General features: G+C 40.7%; 1 protein-coding gene across 1 annotated transcript in view; it reads left to right on the forward strand.

Moving 5' to 3' along the window:
- LOC109300836 overlaps window positions 1-17,900 on the forward strand; it is a 115,358-nt gene that overhangs the window by 18,790 nt on the left and 78,668 nt on the right. The window contains exons 7-8 of the mRNA XM_019521680.1: window positions 1,851-1,928; window positions 15,402-15,598. Coding sequence (XP_019377225.1) covers window positions 1,851-1,928; window positions 15,402-15,598 — 275 coding nt within the window. The remainder of the gene's footprint in view (window positions 1-1,850; window positions 1,929-15,401; window positions 15,599-17,900) is intronic.

Below are 17,900 nucleotides of genomic sequence, written 5' to 3' on the forward strand. Positions count from 1 at the left end.
TATATAGAAAAGTATAGCCTGTAAAGTTAGGTTCAGGAATTACTGGGTTCAGTCTGATGTGTTATGAAAGAAGTCAAAGTAAGAAGTCAGAATGTCCCTTGCAAGTTTAAAAAAAACACATGGTACTCTTATATGATTATCTCAGTGAACCTATTAACATTATTTTTGAACTCTTTGTTGCTTAAGAGGTAAATATGGAAGGTGACTCTAGCTCCATTAAAGTCAGCTGCTGTTGACCACTGGTTGCAGTTGGACCACTATTTTATCTGTAATCCTTTTCTATATAATGATATCCTAGATACAAAAAATAGTGTTAGTTTATTTTTAAGACACATAATACATACTCATTAATGAAGAATACTATCCCTTTAGGGTGCAGTCCTTTGAATCAGGGCTGTCCAGCTGGCCCTCAAAGTGTTAGCATGCCGCCTATGGGCTCCGGCCTGGCTGCCTCTCTGCTTCTCCCCTTCCATCCCCTCCTTTGCCAAGTGCGGTCAAGAGAGGGATGGAGCTGGCTTATAGGGGTGTGTAAAGCAGGCAGTATTTGATTTGGATTTGGATTTGGCCCAATTTGGGGGACAATGATTCGAGTTGCTGATTTCGATCACTGTCCCGATTTTGATTCGGCAGAATCCGAATCTGCAGAGTCGATTCTGATTTGGAGAATCAGTGATTTGGCCATAGATGCAGATTTATATGTTTTTTCTATGTATGTCAAGGTACCAGGCATGGCTTGTGAGCATTGAGATGGTGGGGCAGATGGAGTGTCCTACAAGAGCACGGAGGGCAGGGGGAGCCCGCACGCTTGGCGGCAGACCCAGAAGTGGATTGGAAATACTTCTGGTCCACTTCCAGGTCTGCTGCTAAGTGCTCAGGGCCCCACCCCCACACACACCTCCCTGGCTTGGTGATCAGCTGCAGGGGGACCCCGGGTGCCCCACCAGACCCAGGAGGCATCAGTCGCTGACTGGTCCACTCCCGCATCTGTCACCGAGCGTGTGGCAGACCCCACTGTGCTCCCGTGGGACGCTCCATCTGCCCCACCATCTTAGCGTTCACGAGCCATGCCTAGTACCTCGAGGTATGTAGAAAAAACATATAAAGTTGTGTCTGTGGCCTAATCATCAAACCTTTCTGAATCAAATCGGAGGCTTCTAATTTGATTCAGAGAGATTAATTGGTCTTCTGATTTGATTCAAAGATTTGGCTGCCGAATCAGGCCAAATCTCAGAATTGAATCAGCGACTGAAGCGTCGCACAGCCCTATTGGCCTGCTCACACTATGTGCAGCAGGGGGAGTGCAGGGCAGCCCACATGGTAGGAGGGATTTGAGGGGAGGTGCCCTCTTGCCCGTGCAGCACGCGGCCCCCTGAGTCTGTGGCATGCTTGGTGTGCAACCCTCCCAGGTTTGTTGCCCCTGCCTGCCCAGAAGTTGGACAGCCATGCTTTAAACAATAATGTTGATGGGGTTTTCTTCATTTAGTTTTTAACAGCATGGTAGATACAAATATTGAATTTAGGCTAAGGTTTTCAAAAGTGAGTACTGATTTTTGGGTGCTAAGCTTGAGACACATTATAGGAGCCTGATTTTCAGGAAGTCTTGATTTTTCTTTTCCTCTGAAGATCAAGTCTCTTAAGGTTTCTTACATTGGACATTCAAACTCACTAGTTAGCTTTATAAATATTGACTTATATATATCAAACAGCATCAGAGGTTAAGATTAAGGAGAGGATCTAAAGGTTTTTCCTTATGTTACTTAACTCTGCTGAAATTGTACTATTATATTTTTAGATTGGTGACAGCTTGTTATTCATCATATTTAGTCACTAAAGTCTGTTTTGTTTTCTAGTCTTGCAGGCCATCTCATTGAATGTGGTGCTCAGAGTACAGGTGGAATATTCACAGACTGGCATGCTGTACCAGACTGGTAGGGAGCTGTGTCAATAGCATAAACGTGTGTGTTGGAGAAAGAAAAATAAATAGCCACTGATTCCAAGTTTTCTGCTGTTTCTGTGTTCAGAGTTTTCTACCTTATGTCCTCTATTCTTTTGGTCTTTGAATATTTTTCCATTTCAAGACACTCTTGTAAAATATCAGTCTTCCTTACTGTCCTAATCTATCCTGATTATCTAGAGCTCACTATGCTCAAATAGAGTCTTATCGCTGATTACAGTCTGCCCATTTGTTGTTCTGTGCATTGTTTTTCTATTTTTTTATCTTTTACTTTTTGGAAAGAACTGATATCATTCCTTTTTGTCTTCATGCTTGATACTGGTAGGTTAGACATTATTTTGCCTATCCCTCAGTTGAATCACCAAGACTTTTTCCTCTATGAACTACATTTTAGTACTGAAAGTAGTGTCTTTGCTATGGCTTTTGAACACCTATGGCTTTTATATAGGAAATGACACTAACCACATCAAAAGAAATATTCAGCATCTTGTCAGATCTTCTTCTCTCAGACAGTAGTTATTCAGATATGTCTTCCTACACCTCAGGATCCTATTGATTATCATGACTAGTTAAAAATCAATTGAAAGAGTTTACTTTGATTCTATCATACCTGCTAGGCATTGAAGTGTACTCAGGTGTCTAAGTGTGATTCTGTTCAATTCTATTTGAGTCCCTGAAGATGCAGTAATAGATCTACTTTCATTATACCCCATCTGTTGAGAATGAGTTAGAACATGAAAACAGTGAGGAGAAGGAACACTTGCCCACCTTTTGTACTGACAGTTTTTCAGGGACTTGAGCACAGTGGAATAGGCTCATACTTAGGCACCTAAGTCCACTTATGTGTCTAATAGGTGGGACAGAATTTGACCTTTAGTGTTCTTGGTAGCAGGACATAAGGCTGATATATTTATAGGCATATCCCCTCGATGACTATATCAAACTGTACTTTGAAACTGCTGTAACAGGGCATATCCCCAGGGTGGTTGAAAACCCCTGGAGGCACTCCAGAGTCTCCTTTATTCTGATTTACTTCTGGAAACAGTCTCCCCTTCACTATCCTGCCATGTCTTGATGGTTGTTCTGGTTCTCAAAGGGGAGGTTGCCCCAGGGCTTTCCATACCTGGTCTTCACTCCAAAGAACACCAAGATGTCAGGATCTCCTGTCTTAGTGTAGGGGTGCTACAGGCTAATTCCATGGCTCCGTAGCATCCCTACACTGTGCCCCATGCCTTGCAGATGTTACTGTTGTCACTGTTGGGGCTTTGGCCTCCCTACCCTCTTCTCCCTCACTTTAGCTAAGCCATGTAGCCTTGTCCCACTGCATTGGGCCTGGCTTTAAAGCTTTAGCTCACATTTACACCAGGTCCCAGGTCCCTGTGTGGCTGCTGCCTAGCACTCTCTCTGCTCACTTTGGGCTCAGTAACTGCCTGAGCCTTGAGCCTGCTGCTGGCAGGGCTCAAGGCTATCACATGTCTCTCAGGCATTAATGGAACCTCCAAAAACCTCCCCTTATTGTCCCAACCCAAACCGCCGGTTTAAACTATAACAGGAACGCTAAGCCCCTAGGCTATAACAAAGAAGAAAAATTAATACAGGCACCATGACTGCTTACCCCATGTCTCTTTCTCTCTGGGTTGCTCTGTCCTGTGCCCCAGCCTGTAGAGCTGTTTTCTTTCAGTCTCCTGGACATTCAGGAGCCCACAATCAGCCACAGCCTGGGCTGGCTGTCCCCCAGCTGGCTCAACCCAGGGCTTATATAGCTCTGGCCTGAGTTCTTTCCTGGTCATGTGATAGCCCCCAGTCAGCTGACCAGGCTGCAGGGCTACCCTTTAACCCCTGCTCTGCTGGCAAGCTATGCTCTGTAATCTCTGTTCTTAAAGGGGCTGCCCCACTTCCTAGTAACAGGGCTAGAGTTCCCTGTCACACTGCTTAAAAACTCCATACAACTGGGATTCCAGAAGAGTGATTTGTTGTATGAAATAATGAGCAAAAGAAAGTATGTTTTCTCATAAAAATGCTGGTTAATTCTTTGTTTCTGGGAGCATCTGATACCATATGACAGAACTGTGTGGTTTAATTCAAAGAGGTTTATAATATGTAACACTACATTAAATATACGTGTACATAAACTGTATTAAAGGAAAATTAACTTATATCTATGTGTGGGTGGGTTTACCTTATGTATAATGTGTGTGTGTGGGTGGGTTTATTAACAAAACTGTGTACAATGTATCATGGTGGTTAAAGTCGGGATATTATTGTCATATTGGTGCTGATTGCATTTTCTTATGGAGTCCAACTCCCTGCGCTGATGCAGGATTTGCTATTCCTTAACCAGTCATTCTTTAGTGACATTTCTGGTTATTACAGTAATGATTAAAATGGAGTCACATTATCTTCGCTGTCAGTAGATCACTAGCAAGCTTGCAAGGTTCACTGAAAGATCCAGCAGCAGCTGGCAGATATGATTATACATCCTATAGTATGATTCTTACCTAGTATAGAAGAAACTAACTTTTTAACAGCTTTTTGAAAATGACCTGTATAATTTTGGCTCAACAAAGTCCTGGCTGGAATGATCTAGTTGGGGATGGTCCTGCTTTGAGTAGGGGATTAAATTAGGTGACCTCCTGAGATCCCTTTCAACCCTAATTTTCTATGATTCTAATTAAATTAAACATAATGTCTGTGTAATGCTGAATTATCTGCAACCAACCACCAAAACTCAGGAAATATAAGGGACCTCTATGTTGCCAGTAAGACATGATTTCTGTGTACATCTGCATGCAGCTTCGTAGTTACTGCAAAAACCCTCTCTAGAAAACCTTTATCAGAATTTCACCGCCTGGGCTTGAGTTGTTAGAGCCCTTATTTTATTTTCTCTGTAGACTACACAGTAGGGCTGGGTACAGACATTACATTTATTGTGCATTAAGTGCACATAAAGTGATTTACAGCTGTAACAGAACAGACACATAAAGAGCTTTAAAAATGGAAGATCCTGCTCTAAATTAACCCTGGATGGATGTGGCATGAGACTAAAGCCCTTTAGGTTAGAGCACTTAATTGAATATCTGTACTATATTTCATCTTGAGTCAAAGTAGGTTGCATTCCCCCGATATCCCAAAGGCCCCTCTCTGGGCAGCTTGCTAGCTTCAACTGGTGCTCATCTCCTCTGGCTGACCAAGACTTAAACCTGCCCCCATGCTGTTGCAGAGAGGAGACAGAAAAGGCTCTGTCTTTCTACACAGCCAGTCAGGGGGTGGGGAAATAGAGCCCCTGTGCCATGCATTCTCCCCCGCTTCCCTGCAGATTGCTGGATTGGGACTCCTTTCCCCCACCCCCAGTTCCCAGTGTGGCCAAAAGCCAGGCCAGGCAGTCTCGTGCTGTAGCTGTCAAGAGCCTGGGGCAGGTGAGGAGTGGGAGCTCCCATGCTGCGTGGTGCCCCCAGATTGCTAGGTAGGGTCTTCAGGGGGGTCAGGCTGGATCTGCACAGTGGGGGTGCTACCCACCCAGGCCCAGTTCCCAGTACAGCCAAAAGTTGGGCCAGGTAGTATCATGCTGCAGCTGCCAAGAGGCTGGGGTGGGTGGGGGAAGGGTGCTCCCATGCCATGTGCCCCTGCCCCCCAAGATTGCTGGGTTGGGTCTTGGGGAGAGGGGACTGAGCCTGGTCCATGTGGCAGGGGGCTTCCTCCCCTCTGTCCCAGCTTCTTGACAGCTGCAGCCAGCAGCTGCAGCATGAAAGTGCCTGGCCCAGCTTTTGGCCATTCCAGAAGCTGGGAGTGGTGGGAAGGAGCCCCCTTGCTGCAAAGACCCAGTCTAGCCCCACCTGAGACCCAACCCAGCAATGGGGGATGCTGCATGGCATGGGGGCTCCCTTCCCCACTTCCCCTGCAGCCACTGCTGACAGTCACCAGCTAATGGAGTGTGGGGCTTGGGAGAGGGGCTGCTCTAGCAGCCTTCTGGGGTTCATGTGGGAGTACCCCTCACCTGCGGGCCTTGGCCAGTACGGGCAGGCTCCACACTGAACAGTGAAAACAGAGAATTGCTCCATCTCTAACTTATAGCACTTTAAGTAAAACATGATGGTTAGAACACTTTCCGCAAGGAGCTTTTTGAACATCCATACTTAGCTTACATGGCAATCTCTCTCTCTCTCTCTTACAAACACACAATCAGGCACATACAAAAATGGATTTGCTTCCAAGTTTGCATGTCATATCATTCTTATAGTATAGTTGGGCAATCTATACCCTGTCAACTCCTGAGAACAGAACATCCAAACGTATTGTTGAGAAGGAGTGAAAGGCATGGATTTGCCTAATCTGTAAACAAAAACAAAGCTGGAAGTTATAGATCAAGATTTAGACCTACAAGCCTCTTGTTGATTGTTTAAATGTATACAGCAAGACTGAATATATGTAAACAAAGCTATTTAATTTAAACTTAGTAAAGCCACCAAAATCAGAGTTAAAGTCATCATTCTATCCTAAGTTACATTATGATATTTGCTTTGCATTACAATAGAGCACTGGATGTGATAGAGTTGTCCATGTGAAGCTTTAAACTTTTATGAAAAGTCTGTTACTAGTTGCAGTTGGAAACAATGTGATCTTATTTGGCTGCATAGAAGAGGGCTGAAATAAAGTAGTTCTTACAATTTTAATGTGGGTCTTTTGTAGCAGATGAATGCTTTGCTGTGCAAACTTACCCTTCTCTTAATAGTTCTTCTATTTTTTATGAGCAGTTGAGAGTAATACAAAGTATTGAGGCAGTGCCCTAATTTTGAATTGTAAATTTATAAGCTGTTCTAATCGATTGAGGTTGGATTTTATTTTGTTGCTGTCTCATTCATTATTGGTTTGCAGTGAATACAGCCACCAATAATTACACCATCCCTTTTATATAATTATGGCTTTATATTTAGTCAGAAATTCACTGACTGGTGTTGAGATATTTTTAGCAAACTGTTCTAGAGAGTGTTTTATGCTGTTACTGAACTCTTTGATACTATTAGCACTCCTGTTTAACATATTATGCACCATTGAAAGCAGGACTATATCCTGAGACAAAGGGAACTATTATGGTAGCAACATACTGAAGATGTACATTCCATGTGTCTGTTTCATTTAACCAAGGCAGTCCTGTTCCTGATTATTTGGTGTCTAGAAAATATTTGAAGAGCAAAACTAAATCCAGGAAAGAATTAAGTAAATCTAATTAGGAGAGTAATTACTTTGAGATGCTGATAAATACTGCCACTTTGCCCTAAGTCAAGAAGTTAAGATTAGTATGTAGCTGTTTTGGCCATAACCATACTCATCACAAATCATGGAGAGTCAAAGAGCAGTCAGTAGTTGCTGAGGGCTGTCTGCACTGTCAGAGCCTGCTTACAGCTATAAAGGCAGAGACCCTCTAATGAAAACAAAGCATAGGCCAAAAGGAGGAGTTTTCCTGCTTGTGTATCTGTGTCATCTCCCCAGACAGCATGAGCTAAGCTGATGGAAGCAGCCATTCGTCAGCGTAGCTGAATCTACACCAGCGGTTTTACTGATGATGTTATATCAATTGGGAGGGTGGGTATGGATTTTTTCACTTCTAGCTGCCAACAGAATTTTGCAGTGTAGACCTCAAATGTTATATCTTGCACAGAACACTTTTTAGTCTAGTCATGGATCCTGCTGTAAATGCACTTGTGATAGATGTGCAAAGATCAGACTTTTTTGACTAGCTGTGGTCTACTGGGGCCACAGTGCACTGAATGCCACTTTATACTCATATAGAAGGGCAGAAAGGGAATTGACCCATGACCTTGGTTCCTTTCTTACTTCACACTACTCTCTTTAGACACTCTACCAATCATTTTTTTCAGTCAGATTTCTGAAGGAAGCTTACCTTTACATGGTAGAACATTGAAGGATATTTCCTTTTAAAAAAAGGAAAAATAGAGAATTATTTTCACCTTCCTGAGGGCTCATCTATTGTTGGTACTGCTTGGGATAGAATTCAAACCTAATTCACTGATGTACCTTTTTTCTGGGGCTGCTAAGCCATATGTAAGTGTATACACATAAATACATTTGCCAGACTTCACTTAGTACTCCAACTGTGGGTCAGTCTCCTCTCCAGTGAAATACAGTAGAATCTGGATCATTTGTTTCTGAGTGCTTTGCAACTTGCTTAATTCACAGCAGGTTTCTGAATTAAAAATAAGCCATTACTGTGGCTCCTTCTCTCTGCAGCTGGAGCAGTCTAGTGGTTCTGTGCACCTGCTTAGAAAAAAGTCGCCCTTTGAAATCCAATTCACAGCAAAGAACTTGGGTCACCTCTGCAGTCTGTTTGCTGTTTGCTGTGGCTGTCTGTATCCCCAGGTACTTTGTAAATGCACACTTTCATAGAGGAGCTAGGAACCTAGCTCTGTAAAATAGATGGGTTCCACTGTATAAAATGAACCAGGAGGTTGTGATTCCTCCTCATATCATTGCAAAACTGAGATAGTGGAAGCAACCCAAACACATGCATGGAGAGGTATCATTTTCTGCTTTCTCCTGGCGAACATTTTAATCAATGACATGTCAGGGAAAATAAGAAAATCCCACCTGTGCCACCTACAGATTAAGGGACTTAGTTTAAAGATGAAAAGCTTCATATCAGCTGGGTGGAGTTTAGAGCTATTAGAATAGTTTGCAGGAGGTCAGATGCCACATGGATGAAAGCAGTACTTCAGGACACTGTTCAGCTTATGCAACTGGAACGCAGCATTCTCATCATCATGAGGGGAGAGTGCTCCACTGCCTGCCAGTCACCTACAGTGAGATCTAAACTGACAAAAAATTGAAGAAAGAACAAACAGTAACTTTATGATATAAATATTGTTCTTTGAGATGTTTATAGTTAATGTCGCTCTCATAACCACTCTCTAGCCCTTTAAAGCTGCTATAATCTTTGAATTGCCAGGGACTTAAGGGTGACTATAGGCATCCTGGCATTTATGCCCTCCTATGGTTCAAGAGGAGGCATAGAGTGCATTAGGCCTTTGCAAATAGGGAAGTATTCAATTCGGATTTGAATTCGGCTGATTCGGAGGACAGTGATTCGATTTGGAGATTCGGATCACTGTCCCGGATTGATTTGGCTGAATCGGCTTTGGAAGATTTGGCGCTGATTCAGAGAGATTCAGTTATTTGGCCATAGACTATAATGGGGAATCACTGAAATACCTATAACTTTGTCATTTTATGGCAGATTTGGATGAAAACTGCAGGAATGGTAGCCTCTTCTGAGGGCATGAAGTCTGCCAAGTTTCAAGGAGATAAGTGCAGGGGTTTATGGGAAACTGCACCTCTAGGTGCTGACAAGCAAAACTCATGAAATGTGTGACTTTGTGTGTGTGTTAAGGCACAGTGGGATGAAATTTTGCAGGGATGGTAGCTGTTTCTATGTCCCTCCCCCAGAGCACTGTGATTAGAAGGGGACTCAGGGAAAGTCACTGGCCAGCTACAGATGTCAGTCTTGCCCCCCCTGCTCCCTGTCCCTCTTTTCAGTTTCTGTTCCCCTGAAAGACTGCCTTCTGAATCTCCACTTTTTTTTCCAAAACTTTTCCGAATCAATTTGGAGGCTCTGAATCGATTTGGACGGTTTTTTTGGTCTCCTGATTGAATTCGGACTCCGTGATTCGGCCTCCAAATTGGGCTGAATCTTCTCCAAATTGAATCGGCCACTGAAGCTTCGCACAACCCTGGAGTGCACAAGTGACCCTCTTTGGAGCTGCTAGTCAAAATAATCTGATCCTATGTACATAATGCATGTGCACACTTGCAATGAATCCATACTAACTACAAGATCTCAAAGGCCAACAATCACTCTGTAAGGAAACTAACTGTTCTTTTTGGAGGGTTTTTGGAATGTGCTAGTTAGTATTTTCTAACTAACATTCTAAAACAAGTTTTGGACAAAGTAGGTTGTGCTTTATTAAGGTTAGCTTGTTAAGTTGAAGCTAGTAGGGAGCTTAAGCTTCCGTAGCTAGTATGCTCTAACAAAGAACTTGCCATGTCTCTACTAGTTTTAGAATGTATCAGAACATGTCTTCTAACATGTTCTTAAAGAATACCTTTAACCTTCTACAAGATGTCCCTCTAAGCATCTCCTTTCATTTCTTGCTAGCCAAATGCTTGATAGGAGAGAAATGGATAAAGTTCTGGCCACAGTAGGTTTTTTTAGATTTTGTTTTTGATGTTTTGTTTCATTCAAGCTACCAGACACCATCTCAATTTTACAGTAAAATATTGAGAAAATATATGTGTGAGGCAAGGATTTCTTGCCTCTTACATCCCTATTCGTGATATTTTTATTGGACCAAGTACATAGTTGGTATAGAGTCAGACAAGCTTTCACATGCCAGACATTCTTCATCAGGTCTGAGGAGTGAAAGCCAGCACAGAATAGTTTTTGTCAGGTCTGAAGAGAAGAATGTCTTGCATATGAAACCTTGTCTAATTCTATCTCAGCTATGCAGTTGGTCCAGTAAAAGGTATCACTGTAGAAAATCCTTGCCTGTTGTATAATTCATGACCATCGCAACTACAACATCACTACAAATTTTATATAATAGACACAAATATTTTTAAGATGCCTTCTTGTAAATCTAGAACATATATAGTGACTTAATATTATCTCAGTCAACACAAGACTTATGAGACAAGCAACAGTGCATGCCACAATTTCATCCAAAAATTTGTCTGGTTTTTAAAAACTTATTTATATTATTTGCTTCTGTTGTGGACTTTGGCTGTTTCCATATTTGAGCCAATTGATATGTCAAGAAATTGCAATTGTTTCCTTTAAATTTAACCTCCAACCTCTTGTTTTCAAATTGCTTTATCAAATAGCATTATTGAAATCATATTAACTTCCCTTCAGAATTTTGTGTATTGCTATATACTGCTTCCTTCTGTGAGATTTTTCTTGTAGTCAAACTATAGTTTTAGGCCAAAGTAATTCTCTTAATAATGGGTACACGCTGAACTTTGGACTCCATCATTATAGCTGTCCTTTGGCAAAGTTCAATTACTCAGTGTCTGTGGTGTATTTCCTTTGCTATACCAATGAGGATTGCAACAGTTTGCTAAACTGGGTAATGCCAGATCATTGCATCTTGGGTGATAAACATCTGCAATCTGGATTTTTACTAATTCAGTCTGCCAGGGCCTGGAGCAAGTGAGGGTCATTTTTCATGTAGCAGTGTTGGCCAGGGAGGGGAATGACCAAAGTGCCAGAACAGGTCAAACCCAGGGCAACTTCTCTGCTAGGGCTTTGTGAGCTGTGACCACAATTTTAAGTTACTGTCCCATGATAGAAACCCAAGGCAGGGGGGCAGTGGAAACAGTCTAATTATTTTCTTGCAATGAATCCCAAGAGTTTAGTCAGTAAAAGGACAAGGGTTTACTCTGTAATAGGGCTGGATAGAAAACAAGAATTCCATTTCATTTCATGAAAAAATTTTGAAATTTTGACATTTGGTTTAATTCTCATGCAGATAAAAATGAGACCTTTTGCATGTTTTTCATAAAACAGCAGAGAGAGAGAGAGTCACAGAATAGCAACTGCTAACCATAGATGTTGAAAAAACATTTACGTCCCTGCTCTAGATCAGATAGAGCAGAGTGGGTGGGTGTCTCTTTCTCTTTACTTAATTAGAAATCCCAGAACTAGAAAAACCTTTCATTGAAAAATTCCTGCAGAGCTGTAGTTTGTATCACTTTGTGAAACTGGGGATGACTAAGCTCACATTCTCTTTACCACCCTTTTATCCATTATAAGTGCTTATACATCACAAAAATATTTCCAGTGTTTTTTTGAAAACCAGGCATATTGCTGATCATGCCACTGTAACCCAATGATGTTATGTATCACAAGCTAGGAACATCTCATTGTCCAGATATGACCACATCAATTTTGGTGACACACCTTACAATTTGTTGATTTATGAACTTATTTAAACCTTTCTCCATAGGTTTTTATCTGTTGTACCAAGTTTGCTTGTACTCTTCTATGTGCTTTCTTTGTCTGTTGTACGAGCTTGTATTAATTGTGTCCATCTCAGTGTGTTTTTTAACAGATTTCAAATGTTTTGATGTACTCTGTTGCCTTCTACAGATCTTTACTTCTTAATTTCTTCTGCCCCAGGTCTGCCTTGTGGTCAGCATACCAAATTTTCTAGCATACCACATGCCCACAAATAATTCACGCACCATGTTTTGGGAAGGCAGAATGAAAAAAAAAGACTTTTCTAGAGTTATGGCTGCATAAAGCAGGGACAGAACCTAAACTTCAGCTTGCACACCATCCCTTTCCTATTCAGGTAAAACCCTTTCACAGTTGAACTGGCAGCAGCTTGGCTGCTCAGCCAAAAGCTGAAGCTAACTGTGGATGAAGACTGGAGTCCATGGTTGTATCTAGGATTTTGAGAAATGCCAAAACAGCTTGCAGGGCTGTGAAATAGGAGAAGAGAGAATAGGGCTAGCAAACAGGCAACAAAATTTCTGAACAAAGGATTGCTTGATCTGGATTAGTGGAACATCTTGACCATTAAAAGGGGGATAGAGACATTAACACCTGTGGAGTGAAGAGCTATTAGCAGGAATCCAGTAGATAATAATGAGCCATCAAGTCAATTGACTGAATCAGTGTTGTTTGAATATAAGTGCATTGCTGCTAGGCAGTTGGTTTTGAACTTTGGGTGGAGCACTGTATATGTGGAAGCATTATTGTTAAAGCATAGTTCCCACGGAGCGTTGAGTACCAGTATGCTTTTAGAACATCTCTGCAAGGAGATAAGATACCTGTCTCACTGTTTGCATATATTATGTATTACAGTGTATTCTGTTACAGTCTAGCAAATGATTGCACATGGGGACACTTCTTTAGTTTCTTTCTTTTTTCTTTTTAAAATAACCTGAGAAATTCCATTAATTAATGTATTTAAAAGGAAATTGAAGTTGCCAAGTGAAACACTCAAAGTTCCGAAATACTTATTTCTGTAGACTTTAGAGACATACTACATTTTCCCTTGGTCTAGTTATTAAAGTCAAATAAGCTTTTCTGGTATTTATTTTCACTACTTTTCCATATCCATATCCTGGCATTTTGTTTTTAATAGCCAACAAAAACTTCTATCATCATACACACTTGATTCAACCTCTTACCAGCAGGGTTTGTGACTAGTGAAAACCCTTTAGTACATTGCTTGGGAACTAAACAGATTCAGTTAACTTGGAATCAGGAATGAAAACGTGGCTCAATTTAAAAAAAAAAAAAAGAGTTTCTTCTAAGCAACCTGTGTTTAGGTAGAATGTCTGCCCCTCAGTTTCAGAGACCCACACTGAATGACATAAGCAGTTAAATTTAAACAAAAAATACAACCATTCCAAGTATTGCTGCTGGGCCTGGTAGGTGTTTGTCTATTATAAGGAGACTTGCACCAACTAGAGTAAGGATTCTGGCTGACAGGATTTCTTAACTGATTCCTGCACTGCTCCTTTTATTCTGGGAGCTATGCTGGGTCTGACTAACAGGCAATCCCTCTTAAAGGAAATGAACACTTATATTTTGAAGAATTAGATTTGCATGGGTGCTTTGAGAAGGCTAGATCCAACCTTCAGGAAGGGTGTTTAATATTGCAGTTTTATGTCATTTATTGTATTCAGTACAGAGAGGCAGCATGGTATAATGATGTTGGGCAATGTACTAGTAGCCAAGAACTCCCTAGTTCTAGTCCACCTTCTCTCTCTGACTAGCTTCATGGCCTTGGGCCAGTCACTTTGTCTTCCTGTGCCTGTTCCTTACTTGTAAAACTGGGCTGCTACCTCAGAGACCAGATAATGAAGCATCTTTCCTATTTGTCCTCTTATATTACCCTATTTTCCAAATGTGGTACAATGTTAAACTTTCTGATCTGTAACTGCAGTTTGTCTCTTAATCCTTTTTCTAAATAATGGAGTTATGTTTGTAGCTTCCCATTGCTAAGGAATCTCTCCAGGCTCCCATGAACTTTACAAATGTCAATTAAGAGGTCATTGGTTTCTTCGCTTACTTCCTTTAAAATGTTGTGTCTATATATTATCCAGACTTTGTCCATCTAACCTTTTTGCGACCAATTTTGTTATATGTACAATACACTACCCATATTAGAGCCAGAGTATAAAAATAAAATGAACAAACTGTTTTAAGGATGCACTTAGGGCTTGATGATCACTGGCTTCAGTGGGAATTCTCATACCCACACTACTTAGCATTAGACCTTTAGAAAGACTTGGGGGAAGAGAGGGTGGGCTGCGGCTAGTTAGTTGATTTAATTTTATCATTTACTCTTTTCCTGTCTTCGGAAAATTTTACTTGGGCAAATCTCTACCTTCTTGTGGCCTTTTCAGAAGTTATAAAAGCTTTGCTTTAATTTCAGATGTCTTTTTGATCACTGCTTCTACTTAGAAAAGTTATTTAAAACAAAAAAGAGCATTTAAAACTAGTAAAGTAGGTCTTTAGATTTCCTCCAGATACCCATGAAGAGCCCACTGCACTTCAGCAGTGATGGCACTGTATCTGTTAACACCTCTTGTTTATTTCTTGGTTTTTCCCTGTGCAATTAGATTGTGTTGTTCTTTGTCAGAGTGCTTTTCCCCCCCTTGCTTTGCATCACATTTCTCTTCCCTTTTGAGTTTTATAATCTTATAGGGCAGAATTTTGTCTTAGTAATTGCTTTAAATATCTTCTGTTTTCTGTTATTACTTTTACAATGTGCAGAGAATTGCTTTAATGGCTTGAATTAATGCTTTGTATCCAAGATCTTTCAGTTTATCTTTTAATGCTATAGAATTACTTCTCTCTATCTTACAATCTTGGTTTTCCCTCTCCTTTCCATTTTAACTGGTCTACCACAGTAGCCAGTGTCTTCCCAGTCAAGCTGTATGGCCAGTTCTTCATCTCCATTTTCTTTTGTCAAAAGGTCAAATCCTTCACCTCCGTTTTATTTCTACTGTGTATTTTCATGAGTCCCTATTACTTTACTACTTTTCCTACATCTGTAGCCACTTGTTTAGCATCTCTGTCTGTGGCTCTTTTTTCACCCCTCTTCTAGTTAAAGTGGGTGTCTGTTAGGGTTCTGTTTTCAGTTTAATCAAAATTGTATTGCTAAGCAACAAATAAGACTATTAAATGAGTATGTGTTCTTATTATCTTAGCTAGTTTTATTCTCTTTGCAGTGTATTCAATGTTTACCTGAACTTGTGTGTAAGAAAATCCTCTGATGTGTTCTGACTGTTACTAGTTATTGATATTTAGTCATTATCATAAAGAGGCTGATGGCAGTTGCTGCATGTTAATTGATTAATGATACTTTTTTTCCCTTTCATTCTGAACATTGACCTTTTTAATGTTTTAATTCTTTAGGCATAACATGGGGTTTCCCATAGTTGAATTTTCTTCTGATGGACACTTTATTATATCCAAGCCACCAGACACAGGAGGCCTAGTCTCTTTCGGTACTGTGGCTGAACAATTGGTGTATGAAATTGGCAACCCTCAACGTTATCTCTTACCAGATGTCACATGTGACTTTTCTCAAGTGTCCATTACTGAAATTCCAGGTTAGTGCTGCTGCAAAAAGAGGACCCTCATTTTGAGTATAAAAACAGTCAATAACAGTTATGTTGGCATACTAAGGTACTTACCATAGTTTCCACATGTTCTCTACAACTTTATTTAAGTCTGTTCTTTTGAAACACAGTTTTACCACACAAGGATTCACTTTATACCTATTTTTTTAAATTTATATCAACCCATTAAACCTGCTCCTTGACTAGCCTATATTTTATCATAATTTATTTTCTTAAAATAAATATAACACACTCACTAGGTCTATAAACCATCTATTTCTGCAGGACTTTAATATTTTTGGATGTGTTATTGTGAAAATAGTCTTTCAGATTTCATTGCAGTTTAATTCCAGTTCACCTTCCTTTTGTTATTGATCCGCTCATTGTCTCTCTCTCTCATACACACACACTCACACACAGACACTCACACAGACATACACGAGCACACACACAGATGCAAGCAGGTATAGGAAGTCACTACTGAAGGCATTACATGATAAAGGTTTGTTTTCAATCCACTTGACTGAGTCACCTTAAAAGGAGTCATAGCTCAATTTAAAAAAAACCCATGTATATAACTACCCTCTAAAATATTATCAACTATGTCAACAGAAGCAGAAATATTATGTTCACTCTAGCTTTACTTTTAAGTCCAAATCTGAAGGTCAGACTACAAGATTAAAAGCCTGGATAAACAACCTATTTAAACTTTGAGTAATTTGTCTTTTTAATTGTATTTCCCATCTATCATTGAAGGTTTTTTATACAGCTTATTCACTATAGCATTTTGAACATTAGAAAATTACAAAGGTTACATTTTAAGAATAAGGTTAACTTAAAATTACACAACATAATCAAATGACAGAATGTCTGATAAGGCCAACTTGCTTCTTTTAGTAACTTTTTTATTTAAAAAAATAGAACCTAACCTTCCAATGAACTTTTAGCTTGTAAATGACCCAATATGACACATTTGAACTTAAAATGAACTTTCACATGAACTTTCAGTTATTCATTCTAGAAATATAACAGATGTAAAATAGGCAGATTTCTTAAATATTTTTAGTTTGAAGTTCTTTGACACGTCTACCAGGAAGAACAGGGAAGGCCAGCTATTTTTTCTGTTTACATTGCTCATTTTATTATACCACAGCGTTAGTTACAACACATACAATTCAGGTTTGAACTAAAAGGTTCTGCTTTGTTTTTGTTGATAGATATTGTGGGTTTTTTTCTTTACCTGGTATACAAAACCTGCAAATATTTAGTCTGATTACAGAGATACTGTTTTATGATAGAAGGGAGGCAAATAATTTAAACCAGACTTTCTGAAGGACCATTGTTATTATTTTGAAACTGATGATTAAGATGGTTATTCAAATACAATTGTTCTTCCAGACATGTTAGAAGAAGTTTTATTTTTGTTTACCTTAATTCTCTGTTTGTAGAAAGTCTTTAACTATTCTGCTAAACACCTTTATGCACAGATTTGGTAGAGCTGAGCTGCACCTTATTCACATATGCATAAGTTTCCATTATTGTATTTGTTTAATACTGGTGTGAGGCTTTGATCCTGTGCCCCTGGGTTAGGGACAGAAGTTACACATGAACCAGTTTAAGTGATCTGAAACAGAACAGAAGTTCATTGCATATAAACCACTTTCAAAATGGCCCAAACCAGTGTAAGATAAACCTCATTGGTTGTAGTATCAGACTTAACTGATTTAAGTCAAACTAGTTTATGGAACTTCTGTTTTAGATCCCTTCCCAATTCAAGTTAATTCACAGTCCCCCAGCAGCCCAGAATGCTTTGTAGTCCTGAGATGTGCTGTCTGCTCCAGTATTGCAAAACTAGGGCACTAAAGCCTCTGCTTCCTGCCAGCCTGGTGGGATGTGGGTGGGCAAGGGAACAGATCTCAAGACCCCCTACCCCCCAAATCCACTGTTTGTACAGGACAAAGGGAAGGAAAGCTCCAGCAGTGGGAGCATATTGTCTTTGCAGCAACCAGGCAAGCAGCTCGCTGGCCTAGGCTCAACTCAGCCCTGCCCCCTGTCTAGCCCCTGGCTGTGAGAGGCAGGGGTTTGGGGGGCAAACGCACCAGCTCAGCTGAGCACTGGCTCCCCCAGCTGGGGTCTGCCCAGTGCTGGTGGGGGGAAGCCCCCACTGGGGGCTTTTCACTCCCCTACAGCCTGGGTTGCCAGGCTGGAATGGGCTCATAACCACCCCTTCCCCAGCCCCCCTGCCTTTGAGAGGTGGGGGAGAAGGCAGTGGAATGCATGCACCCCCCCCCCC

Source organism: Gavialis gangeticus, unplaced genomic scaffold, assembly GCF_001723915.1.
Source record: "Gavialis gangeticus isolate Ggan-Ray unplaced genomic scaffold, GavGan_comp1, whole genome shotgun sequence".
Taxonomy (NCBI): Eukaryota; Metazoa; Chordata; order Crocodylia; family Gavialidae; genus Gavialis; species Gavialis gangeticus.